This window comes from Colletotrichum acutatum (assembly GCF_030867785.1).
Source record: "Colletotrichum acutatum strain CBS 112980 chromosome Unknown BDZ83scaffold_13, whole genome shotgun sequence".
NCBI classification, from domain to species: domain Eukaryota; kingdom Fungi; phylum Ascomycota; class Sordariomycetes; order Glomerellales; family Glomerellaceae; genus Colletotrichum; species Colletotrichum acutatum.
The window spans coordinates 439,658-462,036 of record NW_026849007.1 but is presented as its reverse complement, the minus strand read 5'-3'; the positions used below and the strand labels follow the sequence as shown (position 1 = coordinate 462,036).

The 22,379-nt window shown below is 52.8% G+C and overlaps 5 protein-coding genes across 5 annotated transcripts; 2 read left to right on the top strand and 3 right to left on the bottom strand.

Moving 5' to 3' along the window:
• Window positions 1-776: 776 nt before the first annotated feature.
• BDZ83DRAFT_648155 (uncharacterized protein) lies at window positions 777-5,080 on the top strand (the record flags this gene model as incomplete). Its single annotated transcript, XM_060510155.1, has 4 exons — window positions 777-1,376; window positions 1,439-2,042; window positions 2,107-2,728; window positions 2,785-5,080. The coding sequence occupies 4 exons, from the start codon at window positions 777-779 to the stop codon at window positions 5,078-5,080; spliced, it is 4,122 nt and encodes a 1,373-aa protein (XP_060369227.1).
• A 1,488-nt stretch (window positions 5,081-6,568) lies between these two features.
• On the top strand, window positions 6,569-7,577 carry BDZ83DRAFT_606992 (uncharacterized protein). Its single transcript, XM_060507404.1, has one exon. It carries the CDS (start codon window positions 6,747-6,749, stop codon window positions 7,158-7,160), a length of 414 nt encoding a protein of 137 aa, XP_060369226.1. The 5' UTR covers window positions 6,569-6,746; the 3' UTR covers window positions 7,161-7,577.
• Window positions 7,578-8,108: 531 nt separating this feature from the next.
• Window positions 8,109-11,308, bottom strand: BDZ83DRAFT_569201 (BRO1-like domain-containing protein; the record flags this gene model as incomplete). Its single annotated transcript, XM_060504163.1, has 4 exons — window positions 8,109-9,233; window positions 9,287-10,438; window positions 10,524-10,953; window positions 11,031-11,308. The coding sequence occupies 4 exons, from the start codon at window positions 11,306-11,308 to the stop codon at window positions 8,109-8,111; spliced, it is 2,985 nt and encodes a 994-aa protein (XP_060369225.1).
• A 2,852-nt stretch (window positions 11,309-14,160) lies between these two features.
• Window positions 14,161-16,249, bottom strand: BDZ83DRAFT_70859 (uncharacterized protein). The gene is made up of 2 exons (XM_060511562.1): window positions 15,918-16,249; window positions 14,161-15,858 (listed from the first exon to the last, which is right to left on the bottom strand). The coding sequence occupies exons 1-2, from the start codon at window positions 16,101-16,103 to the stop codon at window positions 14,620-14,622; spliced, it is 1,425 nt and encodes a 474-aa protein (XP_060369224.1). The 5' UTR covers window positions 16,104-16,249; the 3' UTR covers window positions 14,161-14,619.
• Window positions 16,250-16,835: 586 nt separating this feature from the next.
• BDZ83DRAFT_748610 (uncharacterized protein) lies at window positions 16,836-17,468 on the bottom strand (the record flags this gene model as incomplete). The annotated part of the gene is made up of 2 exons (XM_060513643.1): window positions 16,836-17,165; window positions 17,256-17,468. The coding sequence occupies 2 exons, from the start codon at window positions 17,466-17,468 to the stop codon at window positions 16,836-16,838; spliced, it is 543 nt and encodes a 180-aa protein (XP_060369223.1).
• Between the last annotated feature and the right edge of the window lie 4,911 nt (window positions 17,469-22,379).

Below are 22,379 nucleotides of genomic sequence, written 5' to 3'. Positions count from 1 at the left end.
GAGTAGATGTTGATCTAATCCCAGGAGAATCGTTCAAGGAAGTGTGGCAAAGACGGCCGACCTTACCGACTAATGAATTATAAAATACAATCCATGTCTAGTGACATCCATAACCATAAATCTTGTCATAAAAAAAGGCCAACTATTAAAACACACCATCTGGCTTCGTCCACATTTTTCACCAAAAGGATTCGTACATGTCAGGCTATCAGCCCATGGGCCTAGGGTACTCTGCAGGGCCATCCCACAGTACGTTTGCAACTTGATTCTGTCCACAGCGGCAAAGCGGTCAGATCTCAGATGCAGCCAAGCGAGAGTTGAAGACAGAGAAATTACATCCAAAGCCTCATTCGCTGGGAGTTGGGGGGGGGGGGGGAGCATGACACCTAGCCCGAACTCGAAAGGATGCGGGGGTCTGTTGGACACCTCGACTTGAGGCCCAATCAGTATAATCTGTTCGTCCAGCTGCAGATGCAGGTCTCAACTATTGGGCCCCTAAGCGCCTCAGTCAAACTTTTGATAGGGTGTTGGAGAGGACCTGGCCGGTCAGGCCTAGGTATTCCATCAGCAACAGACTCGGTAGAGGCAGCCCAGGTTACATGGAAATTCAGAAACGGACAGCTGCAGGAACTTCGACTCCAGGGGACAACAGAGTAAAGGGGCTAGAATCTGAGCATGCATTCTTTTCGCCCTGACATCTTGCTGTCAACACCTCCTCTTTCTGAACTGTTTCTTTTCAAACTTGTGACTTACAACGAGGCTTCCTTCACTGCGATATGACCGACTCCCGCCAATCCGACGGCGGTTGCCTCTCCGCCTTATGCTCTTGCTTCAGGAGACGAGAAAAGCCGCGCCATGACGTTTCCGAGTCTCCTGCGACTGGCGTTGACGTCCTAACAGCATTAAAACCGGCTGACGATGGAAAGCCTGAGCCTACAGACCCCGAGGTCGTACGTCATGATTCAGTACTAAGCGTCTCACGTGCGACATCATTTACTGGTATTGCTGATGACCCTTCACTCCTTCCTGCTTCCAATGTTCCAGGACCATCTGCATTGAACGGTTCTACTCCAACCGTTGATTTATGGCAGGAAGCATGCAAGAAGGTGGACGTGAAAACTCAGATATGGATCGCCAGTCTTCCTCCACCAGTCAATGCCCAAGATCCTGCAAGTGAGCTGGCGGAGTTCGTTCGCTCTAGCGAAGAGAAACACAAGCAAGAGGCGTTGAAGCTCAAATCCGGCGACCGGGAGATTTTGTGGAGGGATTATGCGAATAAAGTTATCCCTGTGGTGACTGCGATTGGAAATGTTGCCATCAACTTTGCCCCTGCGCCCTCTAACGTCGTGTGGTCAGCTATCAAGGTGCTTCTGACGGTATGTATTGCAGCAAAGCATGAACGTACTGTTGTCAACATGATGATCTAATGATCTTGCAGGCCCACGTATCTGAGCGTGAGGATCTTGTGGCTATTATGGGATGCACCGACATAGTCCTCTGCCTCGTGAGGCGTGGTAGAGTGTACGAGAAGGTCTACATTGGGAACTCCATGTCGCCTAGGCCGCCTTATCAGGAAGATTTGATGACGAAGTTGGTTGAAGTATACACGAAATGCTTGGAGTTTCTTGCTTTTGTCTACGAAGAAATGGCGCATGGTAATTTGCGCCGATTCTTCGACGCGCTCGTTGACCCCGGTTATGGCGAAAATCGGCTATCAGCAGTGAGAGCACTTGAGCAGGAACTTGAGCTTGCAACTCGTCCTTGTAAGGCTACAGCAGATGATGAGCATCGAAGACTGCTTGAAAGTCTTGAAGAGCCGATCAAGCGTACCGACAAGAATGTCATAAATATTCTAAAAGTGCTTGATAAGCAAGAAAGAGACAGGGCTATGGAATACGTCAGTGTAATTCCAGTCGGATCTCATCATAACGAGAAGGTCGAAAAAAGAACCAAGGGCACATTCAAATGGTTGGTCAGCCATTCTAAGTTCCTTGCATGGGAAAACTCTTATTGTACTCCGGTGTTCTGGTTGCGGGGTGATAGTAAGTATTAAGGCCCGAAGGCTGTTGTGTGTAAGATCAAACTGACCACGGTTCTGTTCTGCAGTCGGTACGGGAAAATCGTTCCTATCTTCGAGAGTAATTGATCGTTATCGAATTCACGACGGAATTCAATTTCCCACCGGGCACAGCCTGGGTCTCGCTTTCTTCTACTGCAACAGCTCTGATCAGAATCGGCAAAGCATCCAATCCATTCTCCGAAGCTACATTCGACAACTGGGCGAGGTGACCGGTCATCCTGAGAGCATTCATGAGACATTGTTCAATCTATACAAGAGGAAAGAAATTAAAAGCGATATCACGCTCCAAGATTGCGAGACAGCGTTGGTCGAGATGATCAACAGTTACTCTCGAACAGTTCTGATACTCGACGCCTTGGATGAGTGCAAGAAAGACACGAGACGCCACATTGTTGAGTTCTTCAAACGTCTAGTGGAGAAAACCAATAGGTGTCTGAAGATATTCATCGCCAGCCGTCCAGAGAACGATATTGGTGACTATTTGAGGTCATTCCAAGAGCCAAGGGCGACGATCACAATCAACACTTCTGATAATCAGGACGATATCGAGAAGTTTGTCAATACAGAGGTGGACAACTTCAGTGTGGATTGGAGCCCTGAAACTAAGCAGGCTGTTAAAAAGGAGCTTATGGAGAAGAGCGCGGGAATGTGAGTTCTAGCTCACAATCTATCCTTACCTACTCAAGCTGACTGATACAAACTAGGTTCAGATGGACTTACTTGCAATGGGAACAGCTCAAGGAGTTTGACACCAATAGCAGTGTCCAAGACAGGCTTGGTGACCTTCCCGAGACTCTGACGAAAGCCTACGACGAGATTTACGATAAATACAAACCCAAGAGCTTTGAGCTTTTCATGCTGCAGCGAGCAGTGAGATGGGTCATGTGCGCCCGCCGGCCGTTCGACAGTTGCACATTGCTGTCAGCCATTCGAGTGGAAAGCGAACAGATGCATGGAGACAATGTGAAGGCTCTCGACAAGTCAGATCTCACTGAGAAATTGTTGGAGACTGTCTGTCGACATTTGATCGTGAGAGACCCAGAGCTCAAGGTCTGGAGGTTTCCCCATGCATCGGTCAGAGAGTACTTTGAAGATAAGAAGGGAGAGCCGTGGGTCAAACACGCGCCAGCGGAGGTAGCAATTGTCTTGATCAACTGCTTAAGGGATTGCTGCGCAGCTTACTCCTCTTTATGGCCACCCTCAGATGTGGAGTCCTACTCAGGAACGCTCCAGGAAAGATCAACCAGGGATCTACACGAATGGATAGAAGCAGGAGGGGCGGACCTTGACCAGCCTTTAGATCCTCGGCATCCACTTCAGGCGTACATTCGACTGAACTGGCTCACACACATCCACGATCTTCCAGAACAAGATGACAGAGCTGAAGACGTAGCCTTTGCTTTGAAACGATTCCTGGGCGAAGAGCGTCCTCCGCATTCTTCGAAGGAGTATCAGATATTTTGCAGCCGCGTCATGGAAGGTTATCGGTTCAATTACTATACACCCACGTCGTCACATGTCAGGCCAAATACCAACTTCGCCTTTGGCGTTGTGGCAATGGGTCTTCATCGGCTCCTGCCTGAGTGGTGGAACGAAGGCCTCGACCTTCCCTCGTTGGTAAATGAGGACGGCCTGAGCCTGCTGCAAATTGCCACCTATCATGGCCACTATGACCTCTGTCAACTTCTAATCAGTCGGGGATGCGACATCAACGGGTTTGTTGAGGACGGATACGATGGCTCCCCACTGTGGATATCAGTAGACCAGCGAAAGATTGAGGTCATGGAACTACTTCTCAATAATGGTGCAAACATGAATTGCGTCGTCGGAAAACAGTCTATTGCTTGCCTAGCAGTGGATCAGGGGTCTGAATACTGCACTATTCTGCTGAAGGCAGGTATGGATCCCAACATGAAGTGTAGTACAAATATCACCAATCCCTACCGCAGGTGCAGATTCGGCTCTGCCCTGTCGAGGGCTGTTTGGAAGAACGATCTCGACACCATAAAAGTCTTGATTGGCGAGGGAGCAGAAGTCAACCTGGAGAACCTCAAAGACGATCTTGGAAGCCCTCTCGCTTCTGCCGTAAAGGAAGGTTATTTAGAAAGTGCTCGCTTTCTTCTAGAGAATGGTGCAAATGTCAACGAACAGTTCAGATACGGAGAATATGGCTGTCCTTTGATTGCTGCTGTATGCGGTCGAGAGCCCGAATGTGTTCGCCTTCTCCTAGAGCACGAAGCCGATGTCAACGCCACGCCGGAAATTGGTGAATATGGCAGTCCCCTGGCAGCTGCTGTATCGATGGGAGACTTGGATTGTGCTCGCATTTTGATTGAACACGGCGCTGACGCCAAAGCACTTTTGAGGGTTGGAAAATATGGCAGTCCATTGGTAGCTGCTGTATCGAGCGGAGACGTGGGTTGTGCTCGGTTACTGATTGAACACGGCGCTGAAGTGAATGCATATCTGGAGTTCGGAGAATATGGCAGTATTCTGGCTGCTGCAATTCTCGAGTGTTCCCGGGCTGAGCCGTCTCTTGTTATGATCAAGTTTCTTGTTGAAGAGGCAGAGGCGGGCTTAGCTCAGCTAGCCTTTGTACGGCCCAGGAGAAAGGAACCGAACATCAGGATAAAGAGGGGAGAGCGACGCGAAAGCATCTACGGAGCAATGAAGCAGATAATCAGATATGAGCGACGGCGACGGGAGATGGACATGGCAGCGTATCTAGTACAGGAGCTCCAGATGGAGCGGCAAGTGTTGATCAGCCTCGGTGTTCTCCCAATGGATTTGCCACCCGATATAGTTACTACGGCCGACACGGAGTATGAGGAGTTGGATGAGTATGATTTCGATGCTCGGCGGGATTATTATTCAGGGCGCTTTAGGTGGAGAATGCTGGACGTGCTCCGTCGCACGCAAGGCAGTTTCGAGTTGATTTGTGGGCGGAATATTGAATATCACTGGGATTCAGGCGTCGCCTTGACCAAGCCTTCGGCCTAAAGCATTTCCGCGGTGGAAGTCTAGCTGGGGGAGACTAAGTTAGGATAGCTAGTAAAGTACAACAGATGAGGTAAATTTCGTCGTTTGTTGTGGGCACAAACTTGGTCAGAAACTTAACGAAAGCTTGCTATGATCTACGTTAACAAGACTGCAGTTTTGAATCAAAGTCTGTTGGAGAAAAAGTCCCTTGCTGGCTTAATCCATCAGATGGCCGGAAGCTGAAGCCAAACCTCCTCCTCAGTACCGTTTAGCTTTACGCAGGTCCCCGTTCCAGTCATGTCTGGATTGAATCTCTATCAATAGGCTCAACTCTGTACCCTTCAATGGGACTTTCAAAGTCTTTGCCTGTTGATAGAAAGACAGACGTGATAGATCTGCGTTATCAGGTACTACTAGGTATGACAAGATACGTGAGGGCAAAGAATATGATAAGAAGCATTTGAGGCAGCAAGAGCTGCAGCAGAGACCATAGCCGTAGCAATCGTATCACGCATTTTTATATGGATGATACCAGTTTGTAAAACCCTTTTTTCATCAAATGGCATATCGTGAACTGCGCCGCCTACACTCATGGTCAGACTGGAAAAGGCTCGCAATATTCCACTCGGGAATCATTCACGGTTCCTCAGACATCATGAGACTTTCCTTGAGTGGCCACTGAACCGGCTGTGCCTTTCTTCTAAAACTTACATGCGGTCTGACCTGGTGGTAGTCATAATGGAATTCTGATCGAGTTTCGCTGACCGTTGATACTAAGATCCAGTTCCGGGGTCCTTTGTAGTCTAGCGCCAAGACTTCGTTGAAGAACATCGACCAACGGCGAGCGACCAACAACCAACGAACAACCACCGAACAACCCTTTACACTATGAAATCCAATTGGACCGCACATAAGGATGTGGATTATATCAACCAAATCTCGAACCCATCGGCCCTTTTGAGGGTCTCGAGAGCCATGCATCCAGATCTGGAAACCATTTCCTGGAGCGACCCGACTCTCTTCACGGTTTTGGCAACATGCTCGCTTTCCCCGGGATCTTTGACTACCAAATCACGTCCAAGTCATGAGTTAGTGGATAGACATTTTTAAACAGAAAGAGGTGGAACTTGGTCGATTTTTAGGCAAGGATGGATACCATCTACAAGTCATCTTATGTATACAAGCCCTCCTCTCAAGTGTATGTTCTTGTCTTCGCCCATGTAAATGCAAAATGGGCCGAGGAAGTATTGCAGATTCAAGTCGGAATACCGTACCCGTGAAGTGATTTTGACTTCATCTCTTGATGGTGAATGGATGATCATGCCCTTGCACTGTTCGTGGAATTATACGGACTATGCTTGCAATCACTTCAAGGTTTATCCCCCAGGAAATAAGCTTGTTTGGGCAGGTGAACACCTTATTCAGGTGGGGTCGCGTGAGGCAACGGTTCAATATCCTATAAGTGGCTAGATCGATGCAGCCTGATTCCCATATGTCAAAGCCTCAAGAGGAATTACCAGGTGCATAAGTAGCAGCGACTGCACCGATATCCAACAAACCAAGCAGACATTTGTACATTCATTCCATCACTTCATCTTTTTAATAATCTTCCATTACTCAACGCATTGACAACTACCCTCTTACACACCAAGTTCCTCGTAAAAAAAAGCCCACAAGTATTCCTCACATGGCTCAGCTCAACATGTTTTCTCGACTTTCAAAGACCGACAGCAACAAACCTCTAATCGACAACGACTCCGCAAGCGAGTCCCAGACCAGCTCCAGCCCAAAGAAGTCTCTATACCGCAAATTCCAAGACTCCAAGAGAGGAGAAATCTCAGACGCCGACGTCCTAAAGTACACCGGCATGAGCAAAGATACTCTAAACGGGTGGGCGGCCGATCGTCCCGGCGTAGGCGGAAACAGGGCAGCGGGAAGCATCACAACCGGTAGCCCGTCGGGCCTGGGTGGTATGATGGCTGAGACCGGTTATGGCGGCTGGGGTACGGATTCGAACAGCACCCCAAAGCTTCCACCTACGACAAAGTCCGAGAATCAAGAGTCCAACGATGCGGTGGCTGGGGTTGTGGCTAAGAACTGAACACATAGCCGGTGTCATTGGATAGATATGAAGGCTCGCAGTAGGAAAGGGCCACCAAACTCCAACTTCACAGTCTCCTACCGCCTCTCAACTAATCCACCACGACGCCATATGTACTTAAGGCGCTGCTCATATCCTCTCCTCACACTCTCACCTCCTATAGACCATGGTAAAAACCTCTGCTAGACGTATAGAAGAGGTGCTGATTCATCGCTCTATCTATCCACCCATCACGAGCCACCTTACCTCACTTGTAGGTAGGCAGGTACCTTACGAACCGCCCCTTCCCTCTGAACACACAACAATCCCATATTTACCCCCTCACTTCCATTCCAGTCACCAGCCAGCAGGCGCCCCCTTGGGGGTCAGGTCAAACCTGGCTGGTTGGTGGAGTGGTTGAAGTCCACGAACAGCCTAATCGGTGAAGGCTCAGAGGTCCCGTGTTCGAGTCCCAGCATGAGCACCAGAGATGTAGCCCCCATTCGCCACCGGGGGGGTGAACTCTTTCGTTTTTGGCATTTCTACTGATTGATGCTAATCGAGAGTTTAACCCAAAGCGTGGGCTGGGCGCATACCATTCCAGGAGCTTGAGGCGATGGGAACATACCTCAGACTATCTGCATAGTCCGTCACATCAATAAATGGGATATTTCTTTATGCAATTGCGATTGGTGGTTTGGTCTATGTATAAGCCGCTCACAACTCTCATTCGGCTTTCCCCCTCTCAAGATGTCTTGCCAGTGTGCTGTGCCTACTGGCAAGCCTCATCGCGCCCCAGGCCTATTCAAACCATTGATTTTGTGGTACCATCCTGCCTGCAACCAACACTCGCTCGCCTTAGATGTTAAGCAGCTACCTAACTCTAAGTTGCGTGCTTCGCGCAAAAGCTACCACCACTTGAAGTGTTATCTACGTCCTCAACTTTCGACTCGTCATTTTCATCCACTCTTATTTCCAGTTGTTCAATCCCGCCCAAGGGTCACTGTTCTGCTGAGGCTGAGCTGACCGTGGGTGCGCACTAGAAGGGTAGGCACTTTGTGGGTTTTGCTGCGGATAGTTTTGTTGTTGCTGCTGCTGCTGTTGGTAATCCTGCTGGCCGTAGAAAGTCTGCTGAGGGCCCAATGGTGGAGGACCAGGAGGCGGAGGCGGCGGAACGAACCCGGCAGGCATTTGTTGCTGTTGTTGCTGTGGGTTAGGGAAACTGCCGTACTGCTGGTTCTGATTGAATGAGGTCTGCGTTGGCGGCGGCGAAGCCGGGCCTCGCAAGACAGTTGGGCCGAAAGTGGACTGGTGGGGAGGCGGTGATGTTGGGCCGGGAGTGCGGCCGTACTGACTCGGATTGTATGCTGGCTGGCCGTATGTATTTGCCGGCTGAGGCGTGTAAGATTGCGAGGTAGGAGGGGCGGCGAAGCTCGGATATTGCTGCTGGTTCGGAGGCGGAGACTGAGGGACTTGGTACTGACCAGAAAAGTTGGTCTGGGGGTATCGCGGGGTCGAGTTGTTGGCGAAGTTCAAAGGCGACGGCGTTGGCCGATTCGAGGCAGGCTTGGGTGACGGCGCAGGAGGCTCCATGGACATACGCTCCATCAAACCCCTCAGACGCTCGCGCTCCAGCTCAGCATGTGCGTCTTTACGAGTCGACCGCTCCTGCTCAATGCTGTTGAGAAGTTGAGCCCCCTCAGACCGCCTGTTGTTGACGAACGTATCGACGTTTTTCTCGAGGCTTTGTACGGTCTCCTTCATCTCGGCATACCAAGTCTTGGCACCTTGAAGACCAGCCTCCAGGTCGAGGAACTCCTGATACGCCCGCTTGTACTTGTTCATGACCGATGTCCTTTGGCGTTGCACTGTCTCGTACTTGCTCTGCTCCGAACGGACCCGCTTGTCCTGCAGCAGCGTGTTGAAGCTGGTCGTCAAGTCCTTCATCAAGGCGGACTGCTTGTGATTTGCCTGTAGCAATCTGTTCTGGTATGGCCGGAACTTTTCCAACTCTGACTGGAAGAGTTGGTTCTCGTAATTGGTTATTGACTTTTTGTTTAAAATCAGAATTTCCGAGATGTCGTCGTTGTGAACCTACGAATATTAGTGCATTGTTCGGCTTTCTGCAAGGACTTTAAGGGACAAACCTTTTCTTTGAGGTCTTTCAACACTTGATTGCGTTCTCTCTTGATCAGGTTCAGCTTCTTCATGATCTCTTCCACTTTGTGGATTTGGTCAACGACACTCGGGCCCCCTTCGTCAAAGTCGACATCCAAAAGGTTTGGCTCGTTACCCAAAGGACTCGTAACATTGCTCGATTTTCCGCGCACCTTGCTGACGGCATGTTGAAACAGGGACTCGATACTTCCGTGGGAGGCTGCCGCCCTCATCTCCTCGAATTCGACTTCGTTTTGCCGTAATTTTGCCGCCAGTTGATTGTCGCTTCTCGCTGCCTCTTCCAACGCTTCTCGGTAGTTTCTGATGTCGCTTCGCAGAGTTGATGTTAATCTCGAACTCGGTTGCTGAGTCCATTCGTTCTCGTATTTGGATCGCATCTTCTCGCACACACTTTCTTCCATATCCAGTTGTTTCGTGTTCTTATCCAGTGTGTTCACAATGATATCCTTGTCGGATCTCAAGATATCGAAAATGGCGGCGGGATCTTCATGCCCCGCAACATCCTCACACCAAGTCCTGAACTCTTCATCTGGCATGATTTCTTGATCGAAACCACCTTTGAGAACCTGCAGAGCGCCGGGGAGTCTCAAGTAGTCTAGACTTGCTGCCATTTCGCTGTTCGCCGTGTCCACTCGTTCCGTCTCAGCTCTGATCAACTTGGCCTTCTCCTCATCGTAAAGACTGGCCGATTCCGTCACAGCCAGGGGCACAATCTTGGAGAAAAGGTCGGGTCCAGTAATGCGCTGGATATCTTGGCCGGCATAGAGCTCGCTGACAGGGATTGGTTTCGACGCAGGAAGCTTCGGGACGGGTGGAAGGCTGGCCTCCGCGGGTACGGTTTGATGGTAGATGAAATCGTTATCCTTGCTGAACTCTTTGAGTTTGTCTTGGACAGTCGACAGATGCCGTTTACTAAACTCGACCAAAAGCCCACCAGTCTCGGCGCCGAGGTTCGAGCTCGGGGGTACTGAGTTTGGGAAATTGGCGGCGATGCGGCTTGCCTCCTTGCCCTGGGTTTCTGCAGCTTGGAGTCGAGCGACAGCAGTTCCATGCTGACCAGCTTCGTCATCGGCGAGGGCCTGGTAGTATTGCGACATGGAGCTCAGGAGGTTGAATTTGACCTAGGTCTGTCAGCAAAGCCACAGCATATGGCTGCGAACCACCCCTGATAGAAGTGATGGAAGGCATTGTGCCAGCAATCCTTACCTGAACCATGAGAAGCCAGACTTTTTCGAAGATGGCTCTGTTGAAATTGTCCTGGACACCCTCAACGGCTTGCCCGTACAGGTACGCTGCCTGGCTGGAGAGCTTGGCTAGCAAGGCCACCTTCTTTTGATCCGCCACTTGCTTTTCTAGGAAAACCTCTTGAGCCTGTGCCAACATGATTGAAATGAGAGTTTTGACGGTTTCGCGGCTAAGGTCGGACGAAGGTGCGTGGAGAAAGTTCTCGTTGATGTAAGTGAACATGCCGGCGGAGGCTTGAAAGGAGTGGTACGCGGCCTTGAGGCCTGACTCCTCGGATCTTGTTTGGTGGGCGGCGTGACACGATAGGACGGCGGAGATGTTGAATATTATGGAAGCCTTTTCGAAGGCGAGCGAATATTGGGCCGTCGATTTATGTGTAAAGGCGTCGAACCTGAAAAGCACCAGGGGTCAGTATGGTCTAACGGCGCGTTGGGCCGCGAGACGCAGCAGGGGCAGCGGAAGAGATACCAGGTGAAGGAGATCTTGATGTGTTGCTCATCGACAGGAAAGCGCAAGTCGAGAAGCTCGAGCTGGCCATAGTATCTGTAGAGCATATCGCGACCCGAGGTGCTGTCCTTGCCGGCGCCCCTCACGTCCTGTCGCAGACGATTGAGGGTGGCGCACTCCTCGGCATAGCGTTCAGGATCATCGCCGTATGTATCCCTGATGTAGTCCTTCAGCGGGGTGACCCAGTCGATTTCGTTTGTGGCCTTGAGAGGCGAGGAGATCATGGGCGACTGCGTCATTTTGAAAGAGGGCGACGAGGCCAGCTCCGGAGACGAGGTTTCGGCCCGGGGGAATCGCGGGGGTGTCGCGGGGGGGACAGTGAATCGCAGTCGGAGGGATGGTTTGCTATGATGGGCAGCCTCGTTCAAATGTCTTGATGATTGGGTGGCATACGGGGCCTCGTCAGAGGTGGCCTTGGGAAGAAAAAGCGACGGGCTGGAGGTGGACGGATGCAGCTCTCCGGTCAGGTCGCTGGGCAGGTTGCTGGTTGCTGGTTGCTGTCTGTCTTGCCGTGGCGGGCGGAGTGCGGGGTGGGGGCGGGCAGCGACGATGGAAGGAGCCCAGAATGGTAGCAGCTCAGTCGGGGGTAGTCGAGAGTCAGTGCACCCAAGCTCAATCGTGAGTACGTACTTCCGATCCTCTGTCAACCTAGGTAATAAGTAGTAAGTCAGGCCAGGTCAGGTACCCGACGAGAGTAGGTAGTGTATGTACCTTACGTGTGCTCGGTTGCTGGTGGGCAGAGAGGAGACCCGGTTTGTGGTGCCGCTGGCTGCTGCTTGATGGAGAAGGATGCCCGCCGTGATCGGGTAGTTGCTCTCGGCGGCGCTGATGGCGCTGGCTGTGGCCTGGTGGGTTGCTGTTCTGCGGCCGGCCTTAAGTTTTGGTGCCTGTTCAGGATGAGGTGCAGATTGACTGAAGAGTGGTGGTGTGGTAGTACGGCAGTTTGCGACAAATTGTCTTGCAAAGGTGACAACAATATCGATTTCCTCTTTCTTTCTCTCTCTCTGGCTATTGCTTGTAAATGTCAAGGAATGTACCAGACTCGTGTTCCTGTGAGGTCATAATGCTGGGGGACCTGGCGAGATGAGGGACTGTCGGTAATTTAGACAGAGGGCCTAAAGAGGAGCTTCTTGGGAAGGGCGGGGCAGCTTTCGTCTTGCCCAAGATGGCTCGGCGTCGTCAGGCGTCTCGTTTTCGTCTTCAAACACTCAAACACACCAGGTTGCGCCTCTGGCGGTGGCGGTTCCGGACTGTTGGTGATATATGCTTGGTTGACGAAGCGCCCAGGCCTCGGAGATTGGAGACAAGTAAAAGTCTGCGCCGTCTTTATTCGTCGCCGTGGTCTTGTTGCACTGCTCGGCTTAGCCTCGTGTGAGTGGTGTTGACGTTGGCGCATAACGTGTACCTCACGAATACTGGGTGAAGATGCGTTGGGCTGTCTTACGTAGCCGCCAGGCAGTGAGAATTGTCCACCACGAGCCGGGGATATTCCTGGCTTTTTGGCGGGGGCCTAGACGAGGGTACGAACCTGTCTGTCGCACTTGACTCAAAAGTGAACTGTGAAGATTCTAAGTAGGTAGGTACGGAGCAGACTCTCTATGATCCGTCAGTCCACCAGACATTTCAGCCGTAGCCAGGCGCTCTCAACCGACTCTCAATCGGGCATCTATCTACATCTAGCTAAACGCGCCTATCCCGACTCTCTGGTGCTAATATCACAAAGTACCGCCAACCACGATGAGACCACTTGGGATCCTGGGTATGTAACTTTTTCTTCGGGCTCTAATCGGCTCACCGTACATGAGGTTACCTCGCCTATCGCGTCGACATGCCCAGATGGCCTATCCTTCATCTCTGGCGGAATCACAGTGAGACGTTGCCCAATGCAACTCTCCTCCGTTTCTCGCATGCGCCCTCACTCCACCCTCGATAGTCTGCTCCGAACGTCTCGACCCAGCTTAGCTCTCGCCTGGCCGTCTCGTGATATTCATGTGGTTCCGTTCAGTTCCACCATGGCCAGACCGCACCTTCTGCTCATCACGGTACCATCGCTGCTTACATGTACGTGCCGACTCTTCTGCATGTCAGCAATTCTCTTCTTTACCGAAAGACAGCGATGATCTGATACTCCAAGTGAGCGCAACGAATTCACCCTCGCTTCTTCCCCTCAACCGAGCTGGAACATGATACTGCGCTGCAGATACTAGACTGAAGAGAAAGCAGCCTCAACATCAACGACGCGATGCCCCTTCAATATCAGGAAAGTCCATCCGCAATCCCACTAACACCCATAAGCAAACCTCACCCAAACTTCGACAACCCACGCTTCCGCAACCACATTGGTTCCGACCTTCATGCAGGTGACGGGCCTCCCAATATCCGGACCTATAGCTACCCCTCCACCCGGGCCTCCCATTGGTCGCCGGCGGCCGGCGCTTCGTAGCCCCACTTTCAAGGACCCGAGCCAGGACCAGGTGCCAGGCCCGAACGGCCCGCTCCTTGCAAGGATCCCCGTCTTTCCATTTCTTTGTGGCATTTCTCCCTCAACAGCCACCCGTTGCTTTCAGTCTCCTGCTGCGCGGCAAAACGCCGCTTCTGCGACCGAAACCAACCAGCCAGATTCTGAATGTTAGGTGGGCATCACGGCGCTCACATGAATTCCACGCGTCTCGTCGTCTAGATCTCCAAGCGCCCCGCGTCACAACAAGGCGACCTTCTCGGATTCTCCATCTCTCCGGCCGCAGTTCACTCCGGCGAACGTAGTTGAGAAAAAAGTTGTTAAATATTGTCTTCATTGTTTGGGTGTGGTCCTTTGTAAATAATCTGAGGTGAGTGGCCTCCGCGGGGAGCTGGCTTATCCTTCTTTCCTCCCCTCCTCCCCCCTCCTCCCATCTCTTCTCTCTCTCCTATGGTCTATACTACAGTGTACACTTTTTTCTTAGTCATGTGAATAATACAATCGAGTAAAGCAATGAGGCTTCCTCCATAAACCAAACAAACATGGGCTGGTAATCTCCTTTCCCCCTTCGGAAGGTCGGGGGCACAAAGAAGCCAGAAACCCATGAATAAAAACCTTGTTAAACACCTGCCATGCAAGATCCTCCAACACTTTTCCGCTCTTCTATAAGTTCGCGTCTACACCCGCCAAGGCTCGCGCAAGGAGGCCCGAGATATGGTACAAGGACGGAGGACATTAAAGACACCTTCTAGCTCAAGACGAGCCACCAAGAGCTCAAGAGTCCTTCTTGGACTCGTCCTTCTTCTCGTCCGTCTTCTTATCCGTTGTTGCCGCACCGTCTTCGCCAGGCTTCTGGTGAGCCGGGTGGTTCGTCAGGGTGTGCCACATGGACTTGAGGAAGCCTTCGTTCTTGTGAGTCTCGGAGTCGTCGGGCGAAGCTGGCTGGGTTCTACTTTCGGGAATTAGTACAAACGGGCGTCGAGGTGTGTCCTAGTTTCAGGACAGAGTGAGGTAGAGAGGAAAGAAGACGCAGAAAAGTCCGGTGTCGACTGGTTCGCTCGCTCGCCCGTGTTCTCGCGCAGGTAAAAGGACTCACCCCTGGGGAGTGACGTTCATAATCTTCCGCGCCGTCTTGTCTCCCATCTCGTTCGCCAGCATCTCCACCAGCGTACGCTGGTTCGCGCTCAGGTACTTGGGCATATTAACCCGGAACTCCACCTTGAGGTCGCCTGAGCCGCCCCGTCTGCCGTTGAGCTTCTTCATGCCCATGCCCGACAGCGTCAGCTTGTCGCCTGTGTTGGTGCCCGTCGCCACCTTGACGTTGACCTGCCCGTCAAGCGTCGGCACCGTTACCTCGCCGCCGAGCATCGCCGTCGTGATGGGGATGCTGGCCGTATACAGGATATCCGACCCGGCGCGGCGGAACTTGGGATCCGTCGCGACGCGCACAAAGACGTAGAGGTCGCCCTTTTGCGTCCGCATGCCCGCCTCGGCATTCTTGCCCGTCACGGGCGCGTCGCCCGCGCCGTCGACGCGCAGCCGCATCCCGTCCTCGATACCCGCGGGAATGTCGACCGTGATGGTCTTGCGCTCCCTCACGACGCCGTTGCCCGCGCACGACCTGCACTCCGACCCGCGGGGGATCGTCGTGCCCGTGCCGCCGCAGCTGCCGCACGTCGACGCCATCTGGAACCCGCCGTTCATAAAGTGCACCCGCGTGCCCGTCCCGTTGCACGACTTGCACGCCGACCGCTTGGTGCCCTGCTTGAGTCCGCTGCCCGTACACGTCCCGCACTCCGTCAGGGGCGTCACCGTGATGGTCTTGCTCGTTCCCTTGGCCGCCTCCATGAAGGATATGCTCGACTGCACCTCAATGTTGTCGCCTACCAGGATCTCCTGCTGGAAGGGGTTCCGTCCGCCTCCACCGCCGCCGCCGCGGCGTCCGAATCCCTGGCCGCCCGTGAATGCGGAGAAGATGTCGTCAAAGTTGAAGCCGCCGGCGCCGCCGAAGCCTCCTTGCCCTCCGAATCCGCCGCCGAATGGGTTTCCAGCGCCTCCGAACGGGTCGCCGCCGCCGCCGCTGGGGTCGAAGCCGGCAGCGCCGTACTGGTCGAATTGCTGCTTCTTCTTGGGATCGGACAGGATTTCGTATGCGCTCTGGATCTCGCCAAACTTCTCCTTCGCTCCGGCATCTTTGTTCGTGTCGGGGTGGTATTTCTTTGCCAGGCCGTAATATGCCTTCTTGATGTCGCCCGCAGATGCTGATTTGTCAACACCCAACGTCTTGTAGGGATCGCTCGGTGCGAGGTTGGCGGATGTCGCATGAAATGCCTTAGATAGTAAACATTTAGCAAGCTGTGTAAATACTCTAGCAAGCAATAAATACTTACACGTTTGGATGAGGGAGCTTGAGATGTCACCCGAGAAGCTAGAGGCTTCGTGGGTCTAACGGTACAAGTGACGGTGTGGATTTGGGCGCGTTTGCAAACCGAATCCTTGAGCTTGGATTGCCTGGAAATACGGCTAGACAGCAGACGACCCGGGGCCGCTGCCTTGGTAAGAATGCTTGCATTCATTGTGAAGCTTGTCGATTCATCTGAAGCAGTATGTCGTAGATTTTAGGGGGTTAAATTGGCCCGGGGATGCGGAAAAAGCATCAAGGTCCAAGTGGAACTCTCCCGCAAATTCTTTGCCCTTCGATGCCATTGAAGACGGGATGATATCAACTTTTTTTTTGGCCCGATGCTAAGCCGAAAGTCGGTGATTGCCTCAGGCACCTGCAGCAAGAAGGGCGCGGGTGAGTGCAGGGGGACCGGGGGTAATTTGGGTAGGTAAAATGGGGGTAACTGCTGCACCTCAAGCTTCACGTCAGCAATTTGGGATGGCTTTAAGTGGCCGGCGAACAGGCCCCACAGCCCGCAGGTGGAAATTCGCGGCTACTTCTGGGGGATGCGCGTTGTGCGTGCATAAGCCTTTGGTGCGCCGGGACTCGGAGGAGTAGCCGGGGGAATTAAGGCGCCAGTGTCCAGACCAAATGCAAATTGCTGAAGACTCTCCCAATCCAGAACTCCATATTCCATTACTGTGGTAGATCATAACTATTTAAAACAAAAAATCGAGACAGAGGATCTTGCCTTTGTCGTCTATCGTCATGGGGGGTTTCCTGCCCACGGTGAGGTATCATTATGCAGTCCGAAATCGCCCGAACGGCCGGCGTGGCTCTATGCTCCGGTGACACAAAGACACCCGTCAATCAACTTCTTTCGATGCGTGTAATTCCCAAGCAATATTCGTTCCGTCATTAATCTTCAAGCGTCGTGCGATTTCGAGTTCGCTCTTCTGTGGCGGTCGCCTTTGGTTATAGCTTGGCTCCTGACTTTGTGAATAAAGTCGACGATGACATCGTTTTCTTGTATGCCGACACCGTTGAAGTGTTTCCGCACCGTCATCGCTAGTTGCTCTTTGCTCTGCCTTCTGTTCTCTTTCTTTCGGGCCATCGTTGGGGAGTGTAGGCCAATGCCACCGGGTCGCGAGAGAACCAATTGACGGTAGGAGCATGAGAAGGAGGTAGGTGTATTGAGGTGGTGTTCGCGACGGTACGCATGAAGTGTGTCTCGCTCAAAGGTTTTCCATTGAATCTGGACATGACAAAGTTAGCCGGTAGTTTTCCAAGGCTGGGATGTCTGCATGGGTTATGGCGAGGTCGAAGAGGCGAGGTCCATTCTTACGCCAGGATTTTGAGCAGCCTCCTTGGCCGGAGTGGGAGCATCAGCAGAAGCGTTTGCATTCGTGACTTCTCGCAATTGAGAGCCCGTCGAGCTAGCTACACGACGAAGCTTGCCATTCGAGTGACCGCCAGAACCAGATGTGTGCTTCTCTTTCGTGTTTGTGTTCTCGGACTTTGTGTCGTCGTGAGCGACCTTGGAAGATTTGGGTGCCATAGCAATGGTAAGGATAAAACGAGGATTTGCCGAGGTTGTCGTAGCTGGTTTGGTACAGGTCGCAGGAAATGGGGGAGAGAGGCGTGCCCAGGTATCACATCGTACTCGAAAATGGAGACTGGGAAGAAAACGATGAGGGTGTGGTGAGGGGGGGGGGGAGGAAGAGGCAGGGACGGGGCGGGAGAGTGGAAGCGTGGATGAGCAGTGGACAAGAAGGGGATTTTTTCTCACGTCATGGCACCAAACAGCCGGCGGCGGCGCCTCTGTTGGTTGCTGGCAGGTTACCCAGGGCCTTGCCTGCCTCGAGGAGCCAGCTGCGGGGCGGCCACTGGCGGCATGGCGGAATTCGGGGTCTGGCGCGAACTCTGAGCAGCGAGCGCTGAACAGTTGGAGAGGCACGAGAGGTTGTGCCTGGAAAAGTTGGGCCCCGTTGCTGGCGTCAATGTGGTGCGACATCGGTACGTACACAAAGTCGCTGCTTGAAATACGATCCCCGACATTCAGCCTGCTTACCTAAGTTATATACACACATCGGCTCCGGAGCAAATTTTCAGCTCCAGCCTATTTGGGATAGCGCAGTGATGGACCCTCCCTCGACATGAGCGGAGGTTCCATCGGCCCCTCACCTTTTTCCGCGCGCTCCAACTCCAGGCGTCTACCTACCTATTCCCGCCGTGCTTTCATTGAGCAAACAGATTCTGCTAATTCAGACGCGTAGAATCTAGACGCCCTTCACCTGGGTATCCAGTCTCGAGTCAATATTAGCAGCTGCAGCCTGAACCCTTTGAACACTGCAAGCAATGCGTGCCACCCGCGAACAGAATACGGACTTGGATTGGCAAGTTGCCAGTCCAGGTAGGGGCAGTAAATCAAGCTTTCGATTGGGGAAGCTTCCGTCCGCCGCGAATTAAAATCACAGAATGCAGCACTTATTCAGCAGAGCTTGGAAATTAAGGCCGTTGTGCGCCCAGCGGTTGCCGTCTGCTTGCACAGGACAATCCCATTTCACAAACTCAACCCCAATTTCCCCACATCGAGGGAGGACGACTCTTGGCTACACGAACACATCGGCCGCATCCGCGAGCACCAAGGGAGCTTCTCATTCATTCTTGGCCTCCTGATCGAGCCAGGGCATATCTCAAGACCTCCAGGGCTCCCGGCCATACAGATACCCGAGTCACAATGCGGCCCGCGAGATTTGCCCGACAAGACCGTGTCTGGGTTTCTATCCCCCACGCTGTACGAAACACTAGGTGTGGCTGGCCCAGTAGCTCGGGCTACCATCTCGCACGTAATTGAATCTTTACATGAGGGTCATCCCGCGTCGAGACGCAGGTGGACCAAGAGACCCCCAAACTTTCTTTCGACGCCAGACTTGGGAGCCCCACGACGTTCTATCTGCTCTATTCCGAAACTAATATCGAAACTAACTACAGAGTACGCAGGCCAGACAAGAGAGAATATCGTCTACATTAAGGCCTCGAAATTTCGTCGAGTCATTTGATAGACGCCCCGGCTCTGCCACAGGCCGCAAGAAGGGGGGCTGACTACCCAAACGATACATGATCGGGCATCCTCATTCGAATGCGCATCGGCTTGCGGATTGGTCAGGTGTCAAACCTGTCCACAGCTCCAATCCGCAAGTACATGCGCAAGTGGCACGCTTTTGATGAGAGACCTGAACCCTCACGACCTTTTGCCCGCCGTAGGCGCCACAAATCTCTACCAATGATATTCATCCGGAAAGAAGAGTCGATAGCATGACCACACAAATCGTCCAAAGAACCGCAGCTCCAAGACCAACACGAAAATCATCGACTTGCAGTCAGTTGGGTTTATTTCCGAACTGTGGCTTGCCCGGGAGATCATTTAGTTGTTACTCTCACCCTTGAGGGCCCACGGCCAGCTTGCAAAGGACCTTGTCCCTGCCAAAGCTCACCGTGAGTGGAGCCGGCTGTCTGTGGTTTCCCTCCAACAGACGCTGACCGACGATCAGCTAAATATCCCTGCAACCACCTCCACCACAACTTTTGGCGAGTCGCCTCGGCCCTAGGCTGAAGAGTACAGTTATAGATGACGGCTAGGAGTACTATCTACATCATCTAGCTGGCAACTTAACGCCAGATTTCCTTGGCCTCCCTTCTCTTCCAGAGATGCGATTTTCCACGTCAGGTGGCACCGTAACCTGCCTAGAGAGAGGCGATCCGAAATCCAGCTGGGTCATCGCCATTTCGAACGAGTTGTTTGGCGGCGTGACTACCAGGGCGAAAAGAAAAAGCGTCCTGCGCAGCTGCGAAGCACTATTACGGTGCAGGGTACCAGGATGGCGAGTCCGAAGACCCATCGTTTCCGAGTCGAACAGCTATTCCCAACCAGTTACCATCAATCTGTTGACTGAAGCAATGCGACTTGAGCCCATTTGACTGCCAGCATCGAATGAAGGCGGGCTTGGATAGCTGCCTACGAGCAAATTTGGAGTGCCAGTGCCTCGACCCAAGAGGGTCGTGTGCTGCCTTTCCGATTTCAGGGTCTATACCAGATTGGGAACCCATTACGAGATGAGAAGAGCCAAGGTATTAAGAGTGCATCAACGGGGATGGCCGACGTACCGGCTGAGACTCCGGAAATACTCTTTTGAACGTATCCGTCTGCTTCGAACTTGAGACTATGCCGACTTGGAAGATTCACCCACGCCCCACCCGAGAATGCGGTATTTGTTCCTGATGTGCCTCACGCATCTCAGCCTCAGAGCGTGGGGTTGATAACTGGCACAAGATCAACAACGACATGGCATCCGCCTTCGGGTGAAATCGAACGCGTATGATGGGCGGCTAGCTTGGAGTGTCACAACATGGCCGTTTCCGAGCGTTATCAGTGAGTGCTGCAGCTTCGGTTTGACAGCGACAACTTAGACGCGATAGCCGGGCAGTTTGGAAGGTCTGGTGCGACCTGCCACGAAAATAACCACGTGTGAGATTAACGGTGACAGGTGACTGACAGGCAATTTGCAGCAAATTTGTGCTGGCTCTGTGGCGCAACCCAGCCTCTCTTCTGCGTCTTGCTCGACGCTCAGGGTGTCCTTCTCTCACGTTGTCTTACTTTTCTGTCAACACAACACCACCCTCGAGCGGGCAATTTTGCAGCTATTAGCACCATTGACGCCGAGGCACCACGGAGCGGCAGAGGGCCATGAAGCAAATTACGTGGGCAATTACACTAATGAGAACGATCTCGGTGGGAATTTTGACAGTGTCGTCCGTGGGTAGCTAACCACCAAATAACGCAGATGCTGGTTGGCAAAGGCTGGCAGCAATACCCCCCAAAAAGAAGCTCGAGAAGTCTAGGTGACACCGGCGGCCGATCCACGCAACCATGTCGATAGGCCGGGGTATGGCGCCCCAGAAGAGTGAGGTCCACCGTCCAAGCTCCAGACCGTGCCCATCCCCACACGTCTCGTCTTCTTCAAGTGAGCTACGGAGGGGACTCGAGTCTCACACCGGCCATCCCTGCAGAAGCTAGCCACGCCAGTCACGGACGGCATGGGCATGCTTGTCGTAAGGCGAGCGAGGAGAACTCGGGGGATCTTTGGGGGTCTCTAGGCGGGGACCCTCTAGCTCGAAGGGACCCGTCTGTGTTTGCTGTGCTCATCCAGTTGACGGTCGTACGACGACAGAGACCACCACTTGGAAATGTCATGAGAGCACCCTCTCAGCTTGACTGACCCGCTCCGTTGCCTCGCTACTCGGAACCATGTGGAGCTATTGTGAGAGCAAAACGTCACTGATTCTTCCTTCACCTTGGCTCAAGATGGCAGCTTGCCGACCGATATCCGTCGACCAAAAAGATGAGGCGAGCGATGTGGTGAGTTGGGGGGTTCCTGACCCGATATACTTACGGCTTAGTCTTTTTATTATCCACGCCAACCAGATCGATCTCGGTTCCCTAGGAGAAAGCTGGTCAGAAGTGTCCGATTTCTTACCCGACGAAACGCATCCATGGATTGCAACCAGACCCAGCCGTGCCCGGCAGTCTTGAGCATGTTCAGTTGGATTTTCCTCGGCTACCACTATAGCTACGGCTGTCGGAGCGGGATTTTGCGGCCAACCAGGCTTTTGGGCTCATTGCTGTTTTTCTACGTCTCTCTTCGTGTAGCTATGCCGAGGAAACGTACGGGAGCATGGTGCGGCTGCCTCGGACGGATACCGCACGCATTTCTTCCATGAGAGTAAATGACGAGGCGCAGGAACGCACATGCACAGGTGGTCACTTGTCAACTTTTTTTTTGTCGGGTTCTCGCGAACGGTACCGAAGACCAGCCGGATACCCCCTTCTGCTTACATGGCGTGTTGCCCTGGTTCAAGTTTCCGATATTGTCCTGCAGCACACTTTTGGGCGAGGGCCGTCCCCTCGGCGCGTCTATCCACAGAGTACCATGGCAATTATTACATGAACAGATATACGATATTAGTGTCTGGCCGCATCATCTTTCAAGTTTCCCCCTCCCCCCCTCTCCGAGTGCACCCTCAAAGACCATTCTGTAGACTGTGCCATGGAGGGGTCGCAAAAGGGGAGTCAGCCAAAGTCAAGGAGCATTCCAACGGCAACATGCCATGTTCATTATTACTTACATGTATGTACTCTACGGATACTATGTGACAATGTACGGAGTCGCGGAATACGCTGCGTATAGGAAAGCGCACTAATGAAGGACCCCTCCCTAATGGCGTGGCCCACCACACCTTTTTGGGGATGCTGCGGCCCTGCCGTGTAGGTACTGCGGTATGTGTGCTCCTATGGGAGTGCACAGCTTAGTAGCTGCTTGGTCAAGGGCATCTATCTGCGTTCTGCGCATCGCAGCGCATCGCATCGCCGGCGGGCCTCACACCTTGGCTACACCCTGGGTTCACCGAT

Excerpts from the sequence above, each read along its gene's own strand:
- BDZ83DRAFT_606992 (XM_060507404.1), top strand. The coding sequence starts at position 6,747 with ATGGCTCAGCTCAACATGTTTTCTCGACTTTCAAAGACCGACAGCAAC.
- BDZ83DRAFT_70859 (XM_060511562.1), bottom strand. The coding sequence starts at position 16,103 with ATGAATGCAAGCATTCTTACCAAGGCAGCGGCCCCGGGTCGTCTGCTG. Across the intron at positions 15,859-15,917 it reads AAGCTCCCTCATCCAAACGT|GCATTTCATGCGACATCCGC; the intron begins GTAAGTATTTAT and ends TTACTATCTAAG.